General features: G+C 39.0%; 1 protein-coding gene and 1 long non-coding RNA gene across 2 annotated transcripts; both read left to right on the top strand.

The window, feature by feature from the left end:
• The first annotated feature begins 6,860 nt into the window (after positions 1-6,860).
• Positions 6,861-8,736, top strand: LOC148787204 (uncharacterized). Its single transcript, XR_016067022.1, has 3 exons — positions 6,861-6,934; positions 7,451-7,514; positions 8,388-8,736. It is a non-coding gene; the product is annotated as an uncharacterized LOC148787204 (long non-coding RNA).
• A 93-nt stretch (positions 8,737-8,829) lies between these two features.
• On the top strand, positions 8,830-12,281 carry LOC148787203 (uncharacterized). Its single transcript, XM_088883524.1, has 6 exons — positions 8,830-9,691; positions 9,992-10,165; positions 10,450-11,324; positions 11,439-11,540; positions 11,661-11,801; positions 11,973-12,281. Exons 1-6 carry the CDS (start codon positions 8,830-8,832, stop codon positions 12,279-12,281), a joined length of 2,463 nt encoding a protein of 820 aa, XP_088739650.1.
• The last annotated feature ends 787 nt before the right edge of the window (positions 12,282-13,068 follow it).

The raw sequence follows: 13,068 nt of genomic DNA, 5'->3' as shown, positions 1-13,068 counted from the left end.
TAGACCTACGTTTTGGTCAAGTTTCGTCGAATTCTGAGAATGTTCAAAATTTTGCTGTTTTGCACGGTTTTATTAAAATAAGTTTGTTTCCCTTTTATATTAACTTGTAGTCATTATTTCGCTATGCAAATTACAACACAGATGCTTTGGTCTAGACCAATGTTTGGATCGAGTTTCATCGAATTCTGAGAACGTTCAGAAGTTAGCTGTTTCACACGGGTTTATTAAATCAAGTTTGTTTCCCTTTTATACTAACTTGTAGTCATTATTATGCTTAGTAAATTTACAACACAAATGCTTGGGTCTAGACCTGCGATTGGGTCAAGTTTCGTCGAATTCTGAGAACGTTCAAAAGTTAGCTGTTTTGCACGGTTTCATTAAAACAAGTTTGTTTCCCTTTTATACTAACTTGTTGTTATTATTACGCTTAGCAAATTTACCACACAAATGCTTGGGTCTAGACCAACGTTGGGACAGGTTTCATCGAATTCTGAGAATGTTCAAAATTTAGCTGTTTTGCATGGTTTTATTAAAGCAAGTTTGTTTCTCTTTTATACTAACTTGTAGTTATTATTACGCTTAGCAACTTTACAACACAAATGCTTGGGTCTAAACCAACGTTTGGGTCAAGTTTCATCGAATTCTGAGAACGTTCAAAATTTAGTTGTTTTGCACGGTTTTATTAAAGTAAGTTTGTTTCCCTTTTATACTAACTTGTAGTTACTATTATGCTTAGCAAATTTACAACACAAATGCTTCGGTCTAGACATGCGATTGTGTCAAGTTTCGTCGAATTCTGAGAACGTTCAAAAGTTAACTATTTTGCACGGTTTTATTAAAACAAGTTTGTTTCACTTTTATACTAACTTGTAGTTATTATTACGCTTAGGAAATTTAACACACAAATTCTTGGGTTTAGACCTACGTTTATGTCAAGTTTCGTCGAATTCTGAGAATGCTCAAAATTTAGCTGTTTTGCACGATATTATTAAAACAAGTTTGTTTCCCTTTTATACTAACTTGTTGTTATTATTACGCTTAGCAAATTTACCACACAAATGCTTGGGTCTAGACCAACGTTGGGACAGGTTTCATCGAATTCTGAGAATGTTCAAAATTTAGCTGTTTTGCATGGTTTTATTAAAGCAAGTTTGTTTCTCTTTTATACTAACTTGTAGTTATTATTACGCTTAGCAACTTTACAACACAAATGCTTGGGTCTAAACCAACGTTTGGGTCAAGTTTCATCGAATTCTGAGAACGTTCAAAATTTAGCTGTTTTGCACGGTTTTATTAAAGCAAGTTTGTTTCCCTTTTTTACTAACTTGTAGTTACTATTACGCGTAGCAAATTTACAACACAAATGCTTGGGTCTAGACCTGCGATTAGGTCAAGTTTCGTCGAATTCTGAGAATGTTCAAAAGTTAACTGTTTTGCACGGTTTTATTAAAACAAGTTTGTTTCCCATTTATACTAACTTGTAGTTATTATTACGCTTAGGAAATTTAACACACAAATTCTTGGCTCTACATCTACATTTGGGTCTAGTTTTATCGAATTCTGAGAATACTCAAAATTTAGCTGTTTTGCATGATATTATTAAAACAAGTTTGTTTCCGTTTTATACTAATTTGTAGTTATTATTATGCTTAGCAAATTAACAACACAAATGCTTGGGTCTAGACCAACGTTTGGGTCAAGTTTCGTCGAATTTTGAGAACGTTCAAAATTTAGCTGTTTTGCACGGTTTTATTAAAGCAAGTTTGTTTTTCTTTTATACTAACTTGTAGTATTATTACGCTTAGCAAATTTACAATACAAATGCTTGGGTCTAGACCTGCGATTGGGTCAAGTTTCGTCGAATTCTGATAACGTTCAAATGTTAACTGTTTTGCATGATTTTATTTAAACAAGTTTGTTTCCCTTTTATACTAACTTGCAGTTATTATTACGCTTAACAAATTTACAACACAAATGCTTGGGTCGAGGCCAACACTTGGGTCAAGTTTCATTGAATTCTGAGAACGTTCAAAATATCGATGTTTTGCACTGTTTTATTAAAACAAGTTTGTTTCCCTTTTATACTAACTTATAGTATTATTACGCTTAGCAAATTTACTACAGATATTCTACGGTCTAGACCTACGATTGGATCAAGTTTTGTCGAATTCTGAGAACGTTCAAAAGTTAGTTGTTTTGCACGGTTTTATTGAAACAAGTTTGTTTCCTTTTTATACTACCTTGTAGTTATTATTACGCTTAGCAAATTTACAACACAAATGCTTGGGTCTAGACCAACGTTTGGGTCAAGTTTCCTCGGATTTTGAAAACGTTCAAAATTTAGCTGTTTTGCACGGTTTTATTAAAGCAAGTTTGTTTCTCTTATATACTAACTTGTAGTATTATTACGCTTAGCAAATTTACAATACAAATGCTTGGGTCTAGACCTGCGATTGGGTCAAGTTTCGTTGAATTCTGAGAACGTTCAAATGCTAGCTGTTTTGCCCGGTTTTATTAAAACAAGTTTGTTTTCCTTTTACACTAACTTGTAGTTATTATTACGCTTAGCAAATTTACCACACAAATGCTTGGGTCTAGACCAACATTTGGGACAGGTTTCGTCGAATTCTGAGAACGTTCAAAATTTAGCTGTTTTGCACGGTTTTATTAAAGCAAGTTGGTTTCCCTTTTCTACTAACTTGTAGGTATTATTACGCTTAGAAAATTTACCACACATATTCTTGGGTCTAGACCTACGATTGGTCAAGTTTCGTCGAATTTTGAGAACGTTCAAAAGTTAACTGTTTTGCACGGTTTTATTAAAATAAGATAGTGTTTCCCTTTTATACTTACTTGTAGTTATTATTACGCTTAGCAAATTTACAAAACAAATGCTTGTGTCTAGACCAATGTTTTTTTGGTAAATGTAAGTTTCATTAAGTAAAACAAAGTAGTAGTACAGTACAACAGTGTGGTTATCAGCTGGTTTCCCCCTCGACAGGCCAAGGGATACGCCACAGTCTATATAAAGCTCGTGTACTGACTGATCTAGGTAGAGAGATACTAAGTATCCGCTGCCTGACATCCTCAACAATCAATAAAGCCATGGTGCTAGGTGTCCTCTCGGTGTGCTCGAATTGTCTCAAGTTTGTCTCTCTCCAATTGTTGTAAACACATGATGCTAATAGTGCTCGATAGGATATGTTAACAATGTGTTTACCTCTCCATCTTTGGGAAGCCCATTTAATATCCATTATCCAGTCTCTATTGGGCCCAAAATATCGTAACGTTCTCCGGATTGCTGTAAGACATTGTCGACTAAATCTGCACTGAAAGAATAAGTGGCCATGTGTCTCTGTCGCTTCCTCATTACATAGAATACACAGGCCAAGGTGTGCTAACCATGGTTTATCTGTCGTAGCCAATTTGCCTAAAATAGCAAGCCACAGGATGAACAAATGACGTGGAATCTTCAGTGATCCCGAAAGTAGTGAAGACCAGCCTACTTTCGGTCCTGGGGGATCAAAAAGCCTGTATAGAGCCTGAGTTATGGGTTTTCCCTGATCAAATCTCCAAATAATTCAGTCCTCGCCTCCATGGATTGTGGGTAAACCATATGTGATCTCCAGGCACTCAAAATCCGTGATAGGAGGCCACTGCCACTCTCCTTCACTAATCACCGTGCTCAGTCTGGCTGATTCCTCTATTCTGAGTAGCCTCGGTCCCCGTGGAAATGTGACACTTAAGCGGTCCAAGATAATGCCACGGGTCCTGCCAAAGGTAAAAAGTTTGTCCATCGCCAATCTGAGAGTCCACCATAGGGCGGAGGAAACCCCGTAGACGTAGAATTTTCCGCCAACCCCATGAGCCTCCATTCTCCCTAATCGTCCAAATGGAGGTGTCTCGTAATCGACCCTGGTAAAGCCATTCAACCCAAATTGAGGTCCTGTCACACCTGATGATATCACATAGTTTTTTTGTCATTAATGCGCGATTCAAGATAGCAATATCTTTGAATCCTAGTCCTCCCTCATCTTTCGGTCGGCAAAGATCTTTCCATGCTACCTTCGCATAACCACTGTTTGCGCCCTTCCACAAGAAAGTTCGCAGTCTCTTCTCAATTTCGTTTGTAACTTTCTTTGGCAGGATGAACGCTGATGACCAATATAAACTTAGCGACAAGAGTACAGATTTGATAATCTGCACCCTACCAGCATAAGAAAGGGACAAACCCTCCCAACCCGCAATGCGTTTTTCTTCCAGTTCAAAACTGTTGCATATATGGAAGAAGCTATTGAAGGAGGACCGTGGTTGTTTCAAGGACAACCAATTGTGTTGCAAAAATGGGAGTCCGGGATGGTGATGAGGAAATTAAGACATACTCAAGTCCCTGTTTGGATAAAATTGAGACACTTGCCGGTAGAATTATGGACTGATGAGGGCCTCAGTATGGTGGCCAATGGTATTGGCAAACCTTTATATCCGGATGCGATTACGAGGGCATGCACGAGACTGGACTTCGCTCGTGTATGCGTGATGTTGAATGTAAGCTCGACATTACCTAAACATTTATCATTATGACGCCTGACGAGGAAGGAGGAGAGACACCATGCAAAATTGACGTGGAATATGAGTGGATTCCTCCCAAATGTACTAGTTGTATGACGCTAAGCCACTCGGCTAAGAAGTGTGTGCTAAATAAACCATCCAAACCAATAAGACCACCGGTCGCCGTTTACATTCCCAAAACGGGACCTGTGAGGTCGCCACCACTGCCTGCTCAGGAGATGATACCACTAGCTCGAGATGTAGATAAACAGAGAGATGAGCGTGAACCTCCTCGAGGTGTTGGCGTGAGGATGAATCGAGAGGAGAAGGGTAAGGAGATTATTGTATATAATACGTTTGATGCTCTACACTTACTTGATGACGCAGATGAGATGTCTCGGGGTCCTAATCAAAGCAACCCCATGCTTGGTGATCCATGTTGAATGCAGCAATATGGAATGTTCGTGGCCTGAACAAAAGAGACCATCAGCTAGCAGTGAAGCACATTGTTGATGAGTTCAGGTTATAGTTTCTTGGTCTTCTTGAAACTCGTACTCGTATTAATAACGTTGTTGCTATTCAATCTTACTTATTACCTCATTGGAAATGGTTTGTGGACTATGGATTAATTGGTAATCGGATTTGGATTGCATGGAACGAGAATTCCATTGATGTTGAACTAGTTAACTGTGGTACACAATTTATCCACTGCATTGTTTATATACGGTCACTGCATGAGTCAGTTGCCATCACTGTGATTTATGGAGCTACAGAGGTGGCAGAAAGGAGAGAGTTATGGAACTATTTAGAAACTATTGCCATGCAGAGTGTTGATATCCCGTGGCTTATTGGAGGAGATTTCAATGCGGTGCGAGATCTTAGTGAAATATGTGGAGCATCGGGAGACATACGAATGGCAATGGAAGAATTTAATGGCTGCGTTCAGAATGCGGTTTATTACCATTACCCATGCAGGGAGAATGGTATACATGGCATAATTGCAGCGCAAGTCCACGGAATCTTTGGAAAAGATTAGACCAAATGCTGATTAATGACAGATCGATGGCTCGGTTTCCAACATCATTTTATACCAGCCTCACACCACGTACTTCAGACCACTCACCACTGGTGTTATACGGAGATAATCAGCAACAATATGGAGGTATGTTTCGATTTGATAACTACCTCACACAATCACCAGATTTTATTCCCAGTGTGCAGCGGATTTGGCAACACCACATCATAGGGGTGCCTATGTATGCGGTAACAAGGAAACTTAAAGCATTAAAATCGGTGTTTAGAGAGCAGAGGAGAAAAAAGGGGGACTTATCTCAAAATATCCAGCTAGCTAAAGAGTTTCTTGAGAAGGCGCAATTACTTGTTAGTTCTAACAGACGAAATGAACTATTCTTACAGCTAGAACACTGCTGCCGGATTGTACTAGCTAAAGCAGCCAAACTTGAACAGATTATGTTTCAACAGCGTGCAAAAATGCAGTGGATGAAAGGGGGTGACCAATGCTCCCGGGTGTTCTTTCGTAAGATTGCTCAAAGAAGATCAGCGAGGAGAATCTTACAAATCAATGATAAACACGGAGCCACTCACACAGATCCAGAAGCAGTAATAAATGAGTTTGTAACATTCTACCAAACTCTACTTGGGGGGGAGCAATGACGAGATGTGATAGATCTTCGATTTCTGCGACCTTGGACCAGATATACATTGAGTGAAGAAGACATTAACTCTTTACTCCTACCATTCACAATAGCGGATGTCAAATAGGCAGTTTTTGACATTGCTGAGGATAAGGCACCGGGACCAGATGGGTATTCATCGGGTTTCTTCAAAGCTTCATGGCCTATAATAGGGCAGGAGGTGTCTTCGGCAGTGCTGTAATTCTTTAATACGGGCCGAATTCTGAAGCAGATAAATACTACACTTTTGGTGTGACGTCCGTAGAATTTTTTATGTAATTGGGAGACTAATTGGTAATTATTAGAAATCTAGAGGTAATTAGTAAATAAAATTATAGACTGAATTTGGGATATAATAAAACTTGAACGGATTAAATTGGGGTTCGTTATAATATTTGGGGGCAAATTATAGTAATTAAGAAATTTAAAAGGATGTAATGGGTATTTTCAGAAAAGTTTAATTAAATAAATAAAATAATAATAATATTTTTATATATATAAACAATGTACATATATATATGTAATGAGTGAGGAGAGAGAGAGAGTTTGAGGGTGAGGCGGTGCGGCCTCTCTTTTACACTTCCTCATTTTTAAAAGTAACCCTCACACACACTTTACACTTTAAACACACACACACACACACTCATATCTATACACACACCTTTGCACACACAATTACAGAAGAAACTGAGGTAAGATTTTATATTTTAATTTTTATTAATTTATATAATTATATTATTTAATTAGTTCGTTTATTAAATGTTGATTATATTGAGCGGTGAACTATTTAATCGGAGTATTTTATGATTTTGGCTATTTATATTAGTGTCAAATTAAATATCACAATTGGTATAAAAATGATATAGTTGGGTAATTAAAATATTAGATTTGTTAGATTTAATTATTACTATAACTAATTTACACAATTCCATCGGATTGATTAACCAAATATGTAATTCTATGTATTATTGCTTAATTAAATTTTATAGCAACGGTAAATTGACAGGAAATTTATAGAAATACTTCGGAAGTTATATTTTAGAAATATTATGTTATTAAAGAGGAAAATGAGGTTTCAATGGTAATATAATTTACGAATGTTAATAAAAATGCTAGTTATAAATATATAAGGGGTTTGATTAAGTGAATTCTTATGAATTATTTGGTAAATTAAATATATTGATTATACGTATTATAATTTATTATAGGACGTAACGACAAGGTAGAGGGTTGAGCAGTCCCTCGTAAAATAGAAGCATTTTGGGATATAAGGTAAGTATAGCTAATTGGATTTATATATAATATATATCTATATGTGTAGTATTGTATATATTATATATGTTGATTTCTTGGATGCGAACGTGAATTTGGCTTAATATTATTATGCGTGGCTCTCGTATATTGATTGTTTATATAATTAGTTGTGGATTATTTGTTAGATTACCATCATATTGGTGAAATTATTACTATGTGATATGTAATGGTAATGTAGGGATATGCGGGATATGATTATGTGATAATCATATAATTGATTGCTGATGAAATCTAATTGAGAGTTGTTATTGAGGAAGTGATTATTGTAAAGAATAGAATGACGATTGTGAATAGAAATAAAAGATGATGCTTACCTAGTTGGAAACACAGTCAATGGTTTATGAAAATGTGATTGATATTGAGATATGAAAAATATGTGAATTAAGCTAGGTACCATGGCGCGTAGGGTACCGGGGTATTCCGGGGCAGCAGGGAATATCCTGTGCTTGTTAGCTACACACTGGGGTGGTGTGGGGGTACCATGTTTGTTGTGATGTCCTGTGCTATATTGCTACACAGCTGAAGTAAAAGAGTGTGGGGATATCACACAATGGGTATCCTGTGCTGTATATGATATGATGATGGCCGGCGAAACCATTGACTGATGTACTCCAGTTAGAGTAAGTGGGGCCCTTAACTAATAAATGATAACGAATGAATATTATATCGTGAAATTGATTTACAGCTGTGAGTATGTATTGTTGCTTATATTTGATGTTACTGTATGACGAATGACTGCATGTACGTGAATCTTTGTTTGCGTATATATATATAAATTGATCGGCTATACTTATTAAGTAGGCAGCTCATTCCTTGCCACGTACTTTTCAGGAGATAGGTCACACTGATTAGCCACATTAAACTTTGAGCGGTGCCGTCGTCTTTATTAGGTGGGTCAGCCGTGACTTCTGAAGCCAAAGTTTTTGATTGTTGGGTTGTAAATATTCTGGTCTTTTGTCGGGATTTGTGTTTAAAGTTGTGGTATGATTTTTCTTGAGGTTATGTACACGAGAACATGTAGTGAGGGTAAATATTACTTTTGGTGGTATATATTATCTTTTGTGATATATAATATTATATTGATAAATTAGCATTTATTTTACTGGTTGAAATAGAATTACTTATAGAATGAGTTCTGATTAAAGTAAGGATGAAGTAGTGATAATTAGATGTAGCGAGTAGGGGGTGCTACATTGGGTGGTATCGGAGCAGGTCTACGTTTCTAGGGTAATGATTGTGAGATGTCTTTAATGATTGAATTGTTTAATGTAGGATGGCTTCTCAAGGTACACGTGCTGACCCAGTAGCTAATAGGGAAGAGTCAGCGGAGTCCGTAGAGGGCTCAGTGGCACCTGCAAGTGCAGGTGGGGTGGAAGTAGGTCGAGAGGGTGTTGGTATTGATGCTCCTATTTCTCCCGGTGGTGCTCCAGTGGTTGGATTACCACCAGAGTATGCACAGATATTTCAAATGGTCTTTCAGGCCCAAGCACAAGCACAAGCGCAGTTACTTGCACAGGCGCGCGCATCCACTCCAGTGCCAGCACCAGTAGTTTCTACCATTGATCGTAATTATGAAAGAATCAGAAAGATGGGGACCATAGAATTTGAGGGTACGCTAGACCCAGAGGTTGCTGAGAGATGGTGGGAAAAAGTCGAAGATGTGATGAACTTAATAAATTGCACTCCAGAGGATCGACTTAAGTATGTTGTTTCTTTGTTCGTGGGTAACGCCTTGATTTGGTGGAGGTCTGTAAAGAGGGGATATGAGCCAAGGGAAATAACTTGGACTGAGTTTCAGAAAGAATTTGATGATAAATACAGACCCAAGATGTACCGAGATAAGAAGAGGATGGAGTTTCTGAATTTAGTGCAAGGGGATGATCAGACAGTGGCAGAATATGAACTCTGTTTTGCAGCATTAGCCAAGTATGCACCGGAAGCAATAGCGACGCAGGAGGATCGTTGTTACCGTTTTGAACAGGGGCTACGACCGGAGATCAATAGAGGCCTCGCAGTCAGAATTACAAATTTTAAAACTCTTGTTGAATCGGCGGTTCGGATGGAAGAAGCAGTAATCGAGGACAAGAAGAAGGGGGAAGAGAAGAGGAAATCAACATATGCAATAGGGGAATCGAGTAGGTTGACCAAGAGGGGAACCGGTCGCTCATTCTCGGCGGGAAGTGGGAGTTTTACACGTGGTGGTCCCATTTTTTGAGGAAGTAGTGGACAGAGGTTTGGGGGATCCACGGGCTATAACAGAGGTTCATTCGAACGCAGCTCATTTGCTACGCCTTCTACTGGATCAGGAAGGGGATTTGGACCGAGTTATGGTTGAGGACCAGTTTTTCCTCCGATTTGTTCTACTTGTGGAAGACAACATCAAGGGCCATGTTGGAGACGGGATAATATACCGAAGACTTGCTATCACTGTGCAGGTAGAGGACACATAGCCAGAAATTGTTCCAGTCAGACTATAGGCGTGACTGAAAGTGTTGCTAGCGGGACCCAGAGCCAAAGCAGTGTTGGGAGTAGTGACAGGGGAACTGGGAGAGGCAGAGGCAGAGGTAGAGGCGCGGGTAGCAGAGATAGTGGCCACGCCATTAGTAGCGGTATGAGGGGGGTTGGAGCACAAGTTACTCAGGGACCCAGGTAAGGATATATAACATTACTAGAGAGGAAGCCCCAGCATCGAATGACGTGATATCAGGTACGATATTGTTATATGACATTGCGGCTTATGTTTTGATTGATCCTGGCTCTACACATTCATATATTTCATCCGAATTTTCATCTAAAATACCGAGAGAGAATAGTCCGTTGGGATGTAATTTGATGGTTTATTTGCCCGTGGGAGGGGGTGTGATAGTGAACAGTGTTAGATAATGGAGTTTAGTGGGAATCGGAGATGTAAATTTACCTGTAGACCTTATAGTGCTGGATTTGAAGGAGTTTGATGTGATTCTGGGAATGGATTGGTTAGCGCAACATAAAGCAATAGTTGACTATTATAAGAAGGAAGTAATGATCGAATGTTCTGGCGAATCAAAAGTAATATTGGTGGGGGATCGTCAGGTAGTACCAGTTTGTGTAATATCAGCCATGGAGGCAAGACGATTGATGTTAGAGGGTTGTGAAGCATATCTAGCCCATGTGGTAGATACCGAAAAGGTTAATCCCACGTTGGAAGAAATCCCGGTTGTGAGAGACTTCCCTGAAGTATTTCCTGATGACTTACCAGGATTGCCACCGCATAGGGAAGTGGATTTTGCCATAGAAACTCTTCCAGGAGTTGCCGCAATTTCTATTGCGCCGTACAGAATGGCTCCAGTGGAATTACAAGAGCTCACAAAGCAAATCGAAGAATTATTGGGGAAAGGGTTTATCAGGCTGAGTACTTCGTCGTGGGGAGCACCAGTGCTGTTTGTGAAGAAGAAAGATGGAAGTATGAGGTTATGCGTCGACTACCGTCAAATAAATAGGGTAACAGTGAAGAATAAATATCCATTGCCGAGGATTGATGACCTGCTAGACCAGTTAAAGGGAACTACAATATTTTCAAAGATCGATTTGAGATCTGGTTATTGGCAGTTGAGGATAGCAGAGAATGACATACCGAAGATAGCTTTCCGTACTCGTTACGGTCATTATGAGTTTCTGGTGATGCCTTTTGGGTTAACAAATGCACCAGCGGCATTCATGGCATTAATGAACCGTACATTTCAGGAATATCTGGATCACTTCGTTATTGTGTTCATAGATGACATTTTGGTATACTCGAAGGATAGAGATGAGCATGAGCGACATTTGAGGATAGTCTTACAGATTTTGAAAGAGAATGAGTTATATGCTAAGTTAAGCAAATGTGAATTTTGGGTAAATCAGGTGGTTTTCCTTGGGCATGTAGTATCTGGTGATGGGGTTATGCCTGATCCTTCAAATGTAAAAGCTATTATGGAGTGGAGAGTGCCAAAGAATGCCACTGAAGTCTGAAGCTTCTTAGGGTTGGCTGGATATTACAGGAGATTTGTTGAGGGTTTCTCTATAATTGCCGGTCCTCTAACCAAGTTGCTCAGAAAGGGGGTAGAATTTCAGTGGACGGAACAGTGTCAACAAAGTTTTGATGAGTTGAAGAAGAGATTGACCTCCAATCCGATTTTGGTGTTGCCATCTGCTAGCGGTGGATATATAGTGTATACAGATGCTTCCAAACAGGGTTTGGGATGTGTGTTGATGCAAAATGGAAAGGTAATTGCTTATGCATCCCGTCAATTGAAGAACCATGAATTAAATTATCCTACACATGACTTAGAGTTAGCCGCGATTGTGCATGCACTGAAGATCTGGAGACATTACTTGTACGGAGAAAAATTTCAGATCCTTACTGACCATAAAAGTTTGAAATATATCTTGACACAGAAGGAATTGAATTTGAGACAGAGAAGATGGATAGAATTGCTGAAGGATTATGATTGCACTATTGACTTCCATCCAGGAAAAGCGAACGTGGTAGCAGATGCTTTGAGTAGAAAGAGTTCAAGTACATTAGCCAATCTGGGGAGTTACAATCAGACATTGCTGCTGGAGATAAGGTCTATGAATACGAAACTAGAGGTTGATCAGGTAGCGGGTTTGTTGGCAGCTTTACAAATTAAGCCAGACTTTGTGGATCAGATCAAAGAAGCACAGACTCGAGATCCTTTCTTATTACGAATGTTGAAAGAATAAGACTTGGTAAGAAAACAAATTTTTCAATAAGAGCTGATGGAGTAATAGTGAATGGGGGACGAGTTTGTGTGCCTGATACGGATGGGTTACGCGAAGCGATTTTGCAGGAAGCTCATAATGCACCATATGCAATGCACCCTGGTATTACAAAAATGTATCGCAATTTAAGACCCTATTACTGGTGGCAGACAATGAAGAAGGATGTGGCTGAATTTGTGGCTAAATGTATGACATGTCAGCAAGTAAAGGCAGAACATCAGGGACCAACAGGTAAACTTCGACCTCTATTGATACCAGAATGGAAGTGGGAGAAGATCACTATGGATTTTGTCGTGGGGTTGCCACGAATATTCAGAAAGCATGACGCTATTTGGGTAATTGTGGATAGATTGACAAAATCTGCTCATTTCTTGCCGGTACGAATAACTGATTCTCTGGATAAGTTAGCTGGATTATATATTTCTGAGATAGTAAGATTACATGGAGTCCCTATATCAATTGTGTCAGAAGAGATCCCCGATTTACCTCACGCTTTTTGGAAAGTTTACAAAGGGCATTGGGCACAAAATTGCATTTCAGTACCGCATTTCATCCTCAAACAGATGGGCAGTCAGAAAGAACGATCCAAACCCTTGAAGATATGATGAGAGCTTGTACAATGGAGTTTAAGGGCAACTGGGATGATCATCTACCTCTAATGGAGTTTGCATATAATAACAGTTTCCACTCTAGTATCGGTATGGCTCCATATGAAGCTTTATATGGAAGAAGATGTCGCAGTCCGATT

The sequence above is a fragment of the Sesamum indicum genome, linkage group LG8, assembly GCF_026168435.1.
Source record: "Sesamum indicum cultivar Baizhima isolate 11 linkage group LG8, ASM2616843v1, whole genome shotgun sequence".
NCBI classification, from domain to species: domain Eukaryota; kingdom Viridiplantae; phylum Streptophyta; class Magnoliopsida; order Lamiales; family Pedaliaceae; genus Sesamum; species Sesamum indicum.
Note: the sequence above shows the minus strand (reverse complement) of the source record. Positions and strands in the feature narration are given on the sequence as shown.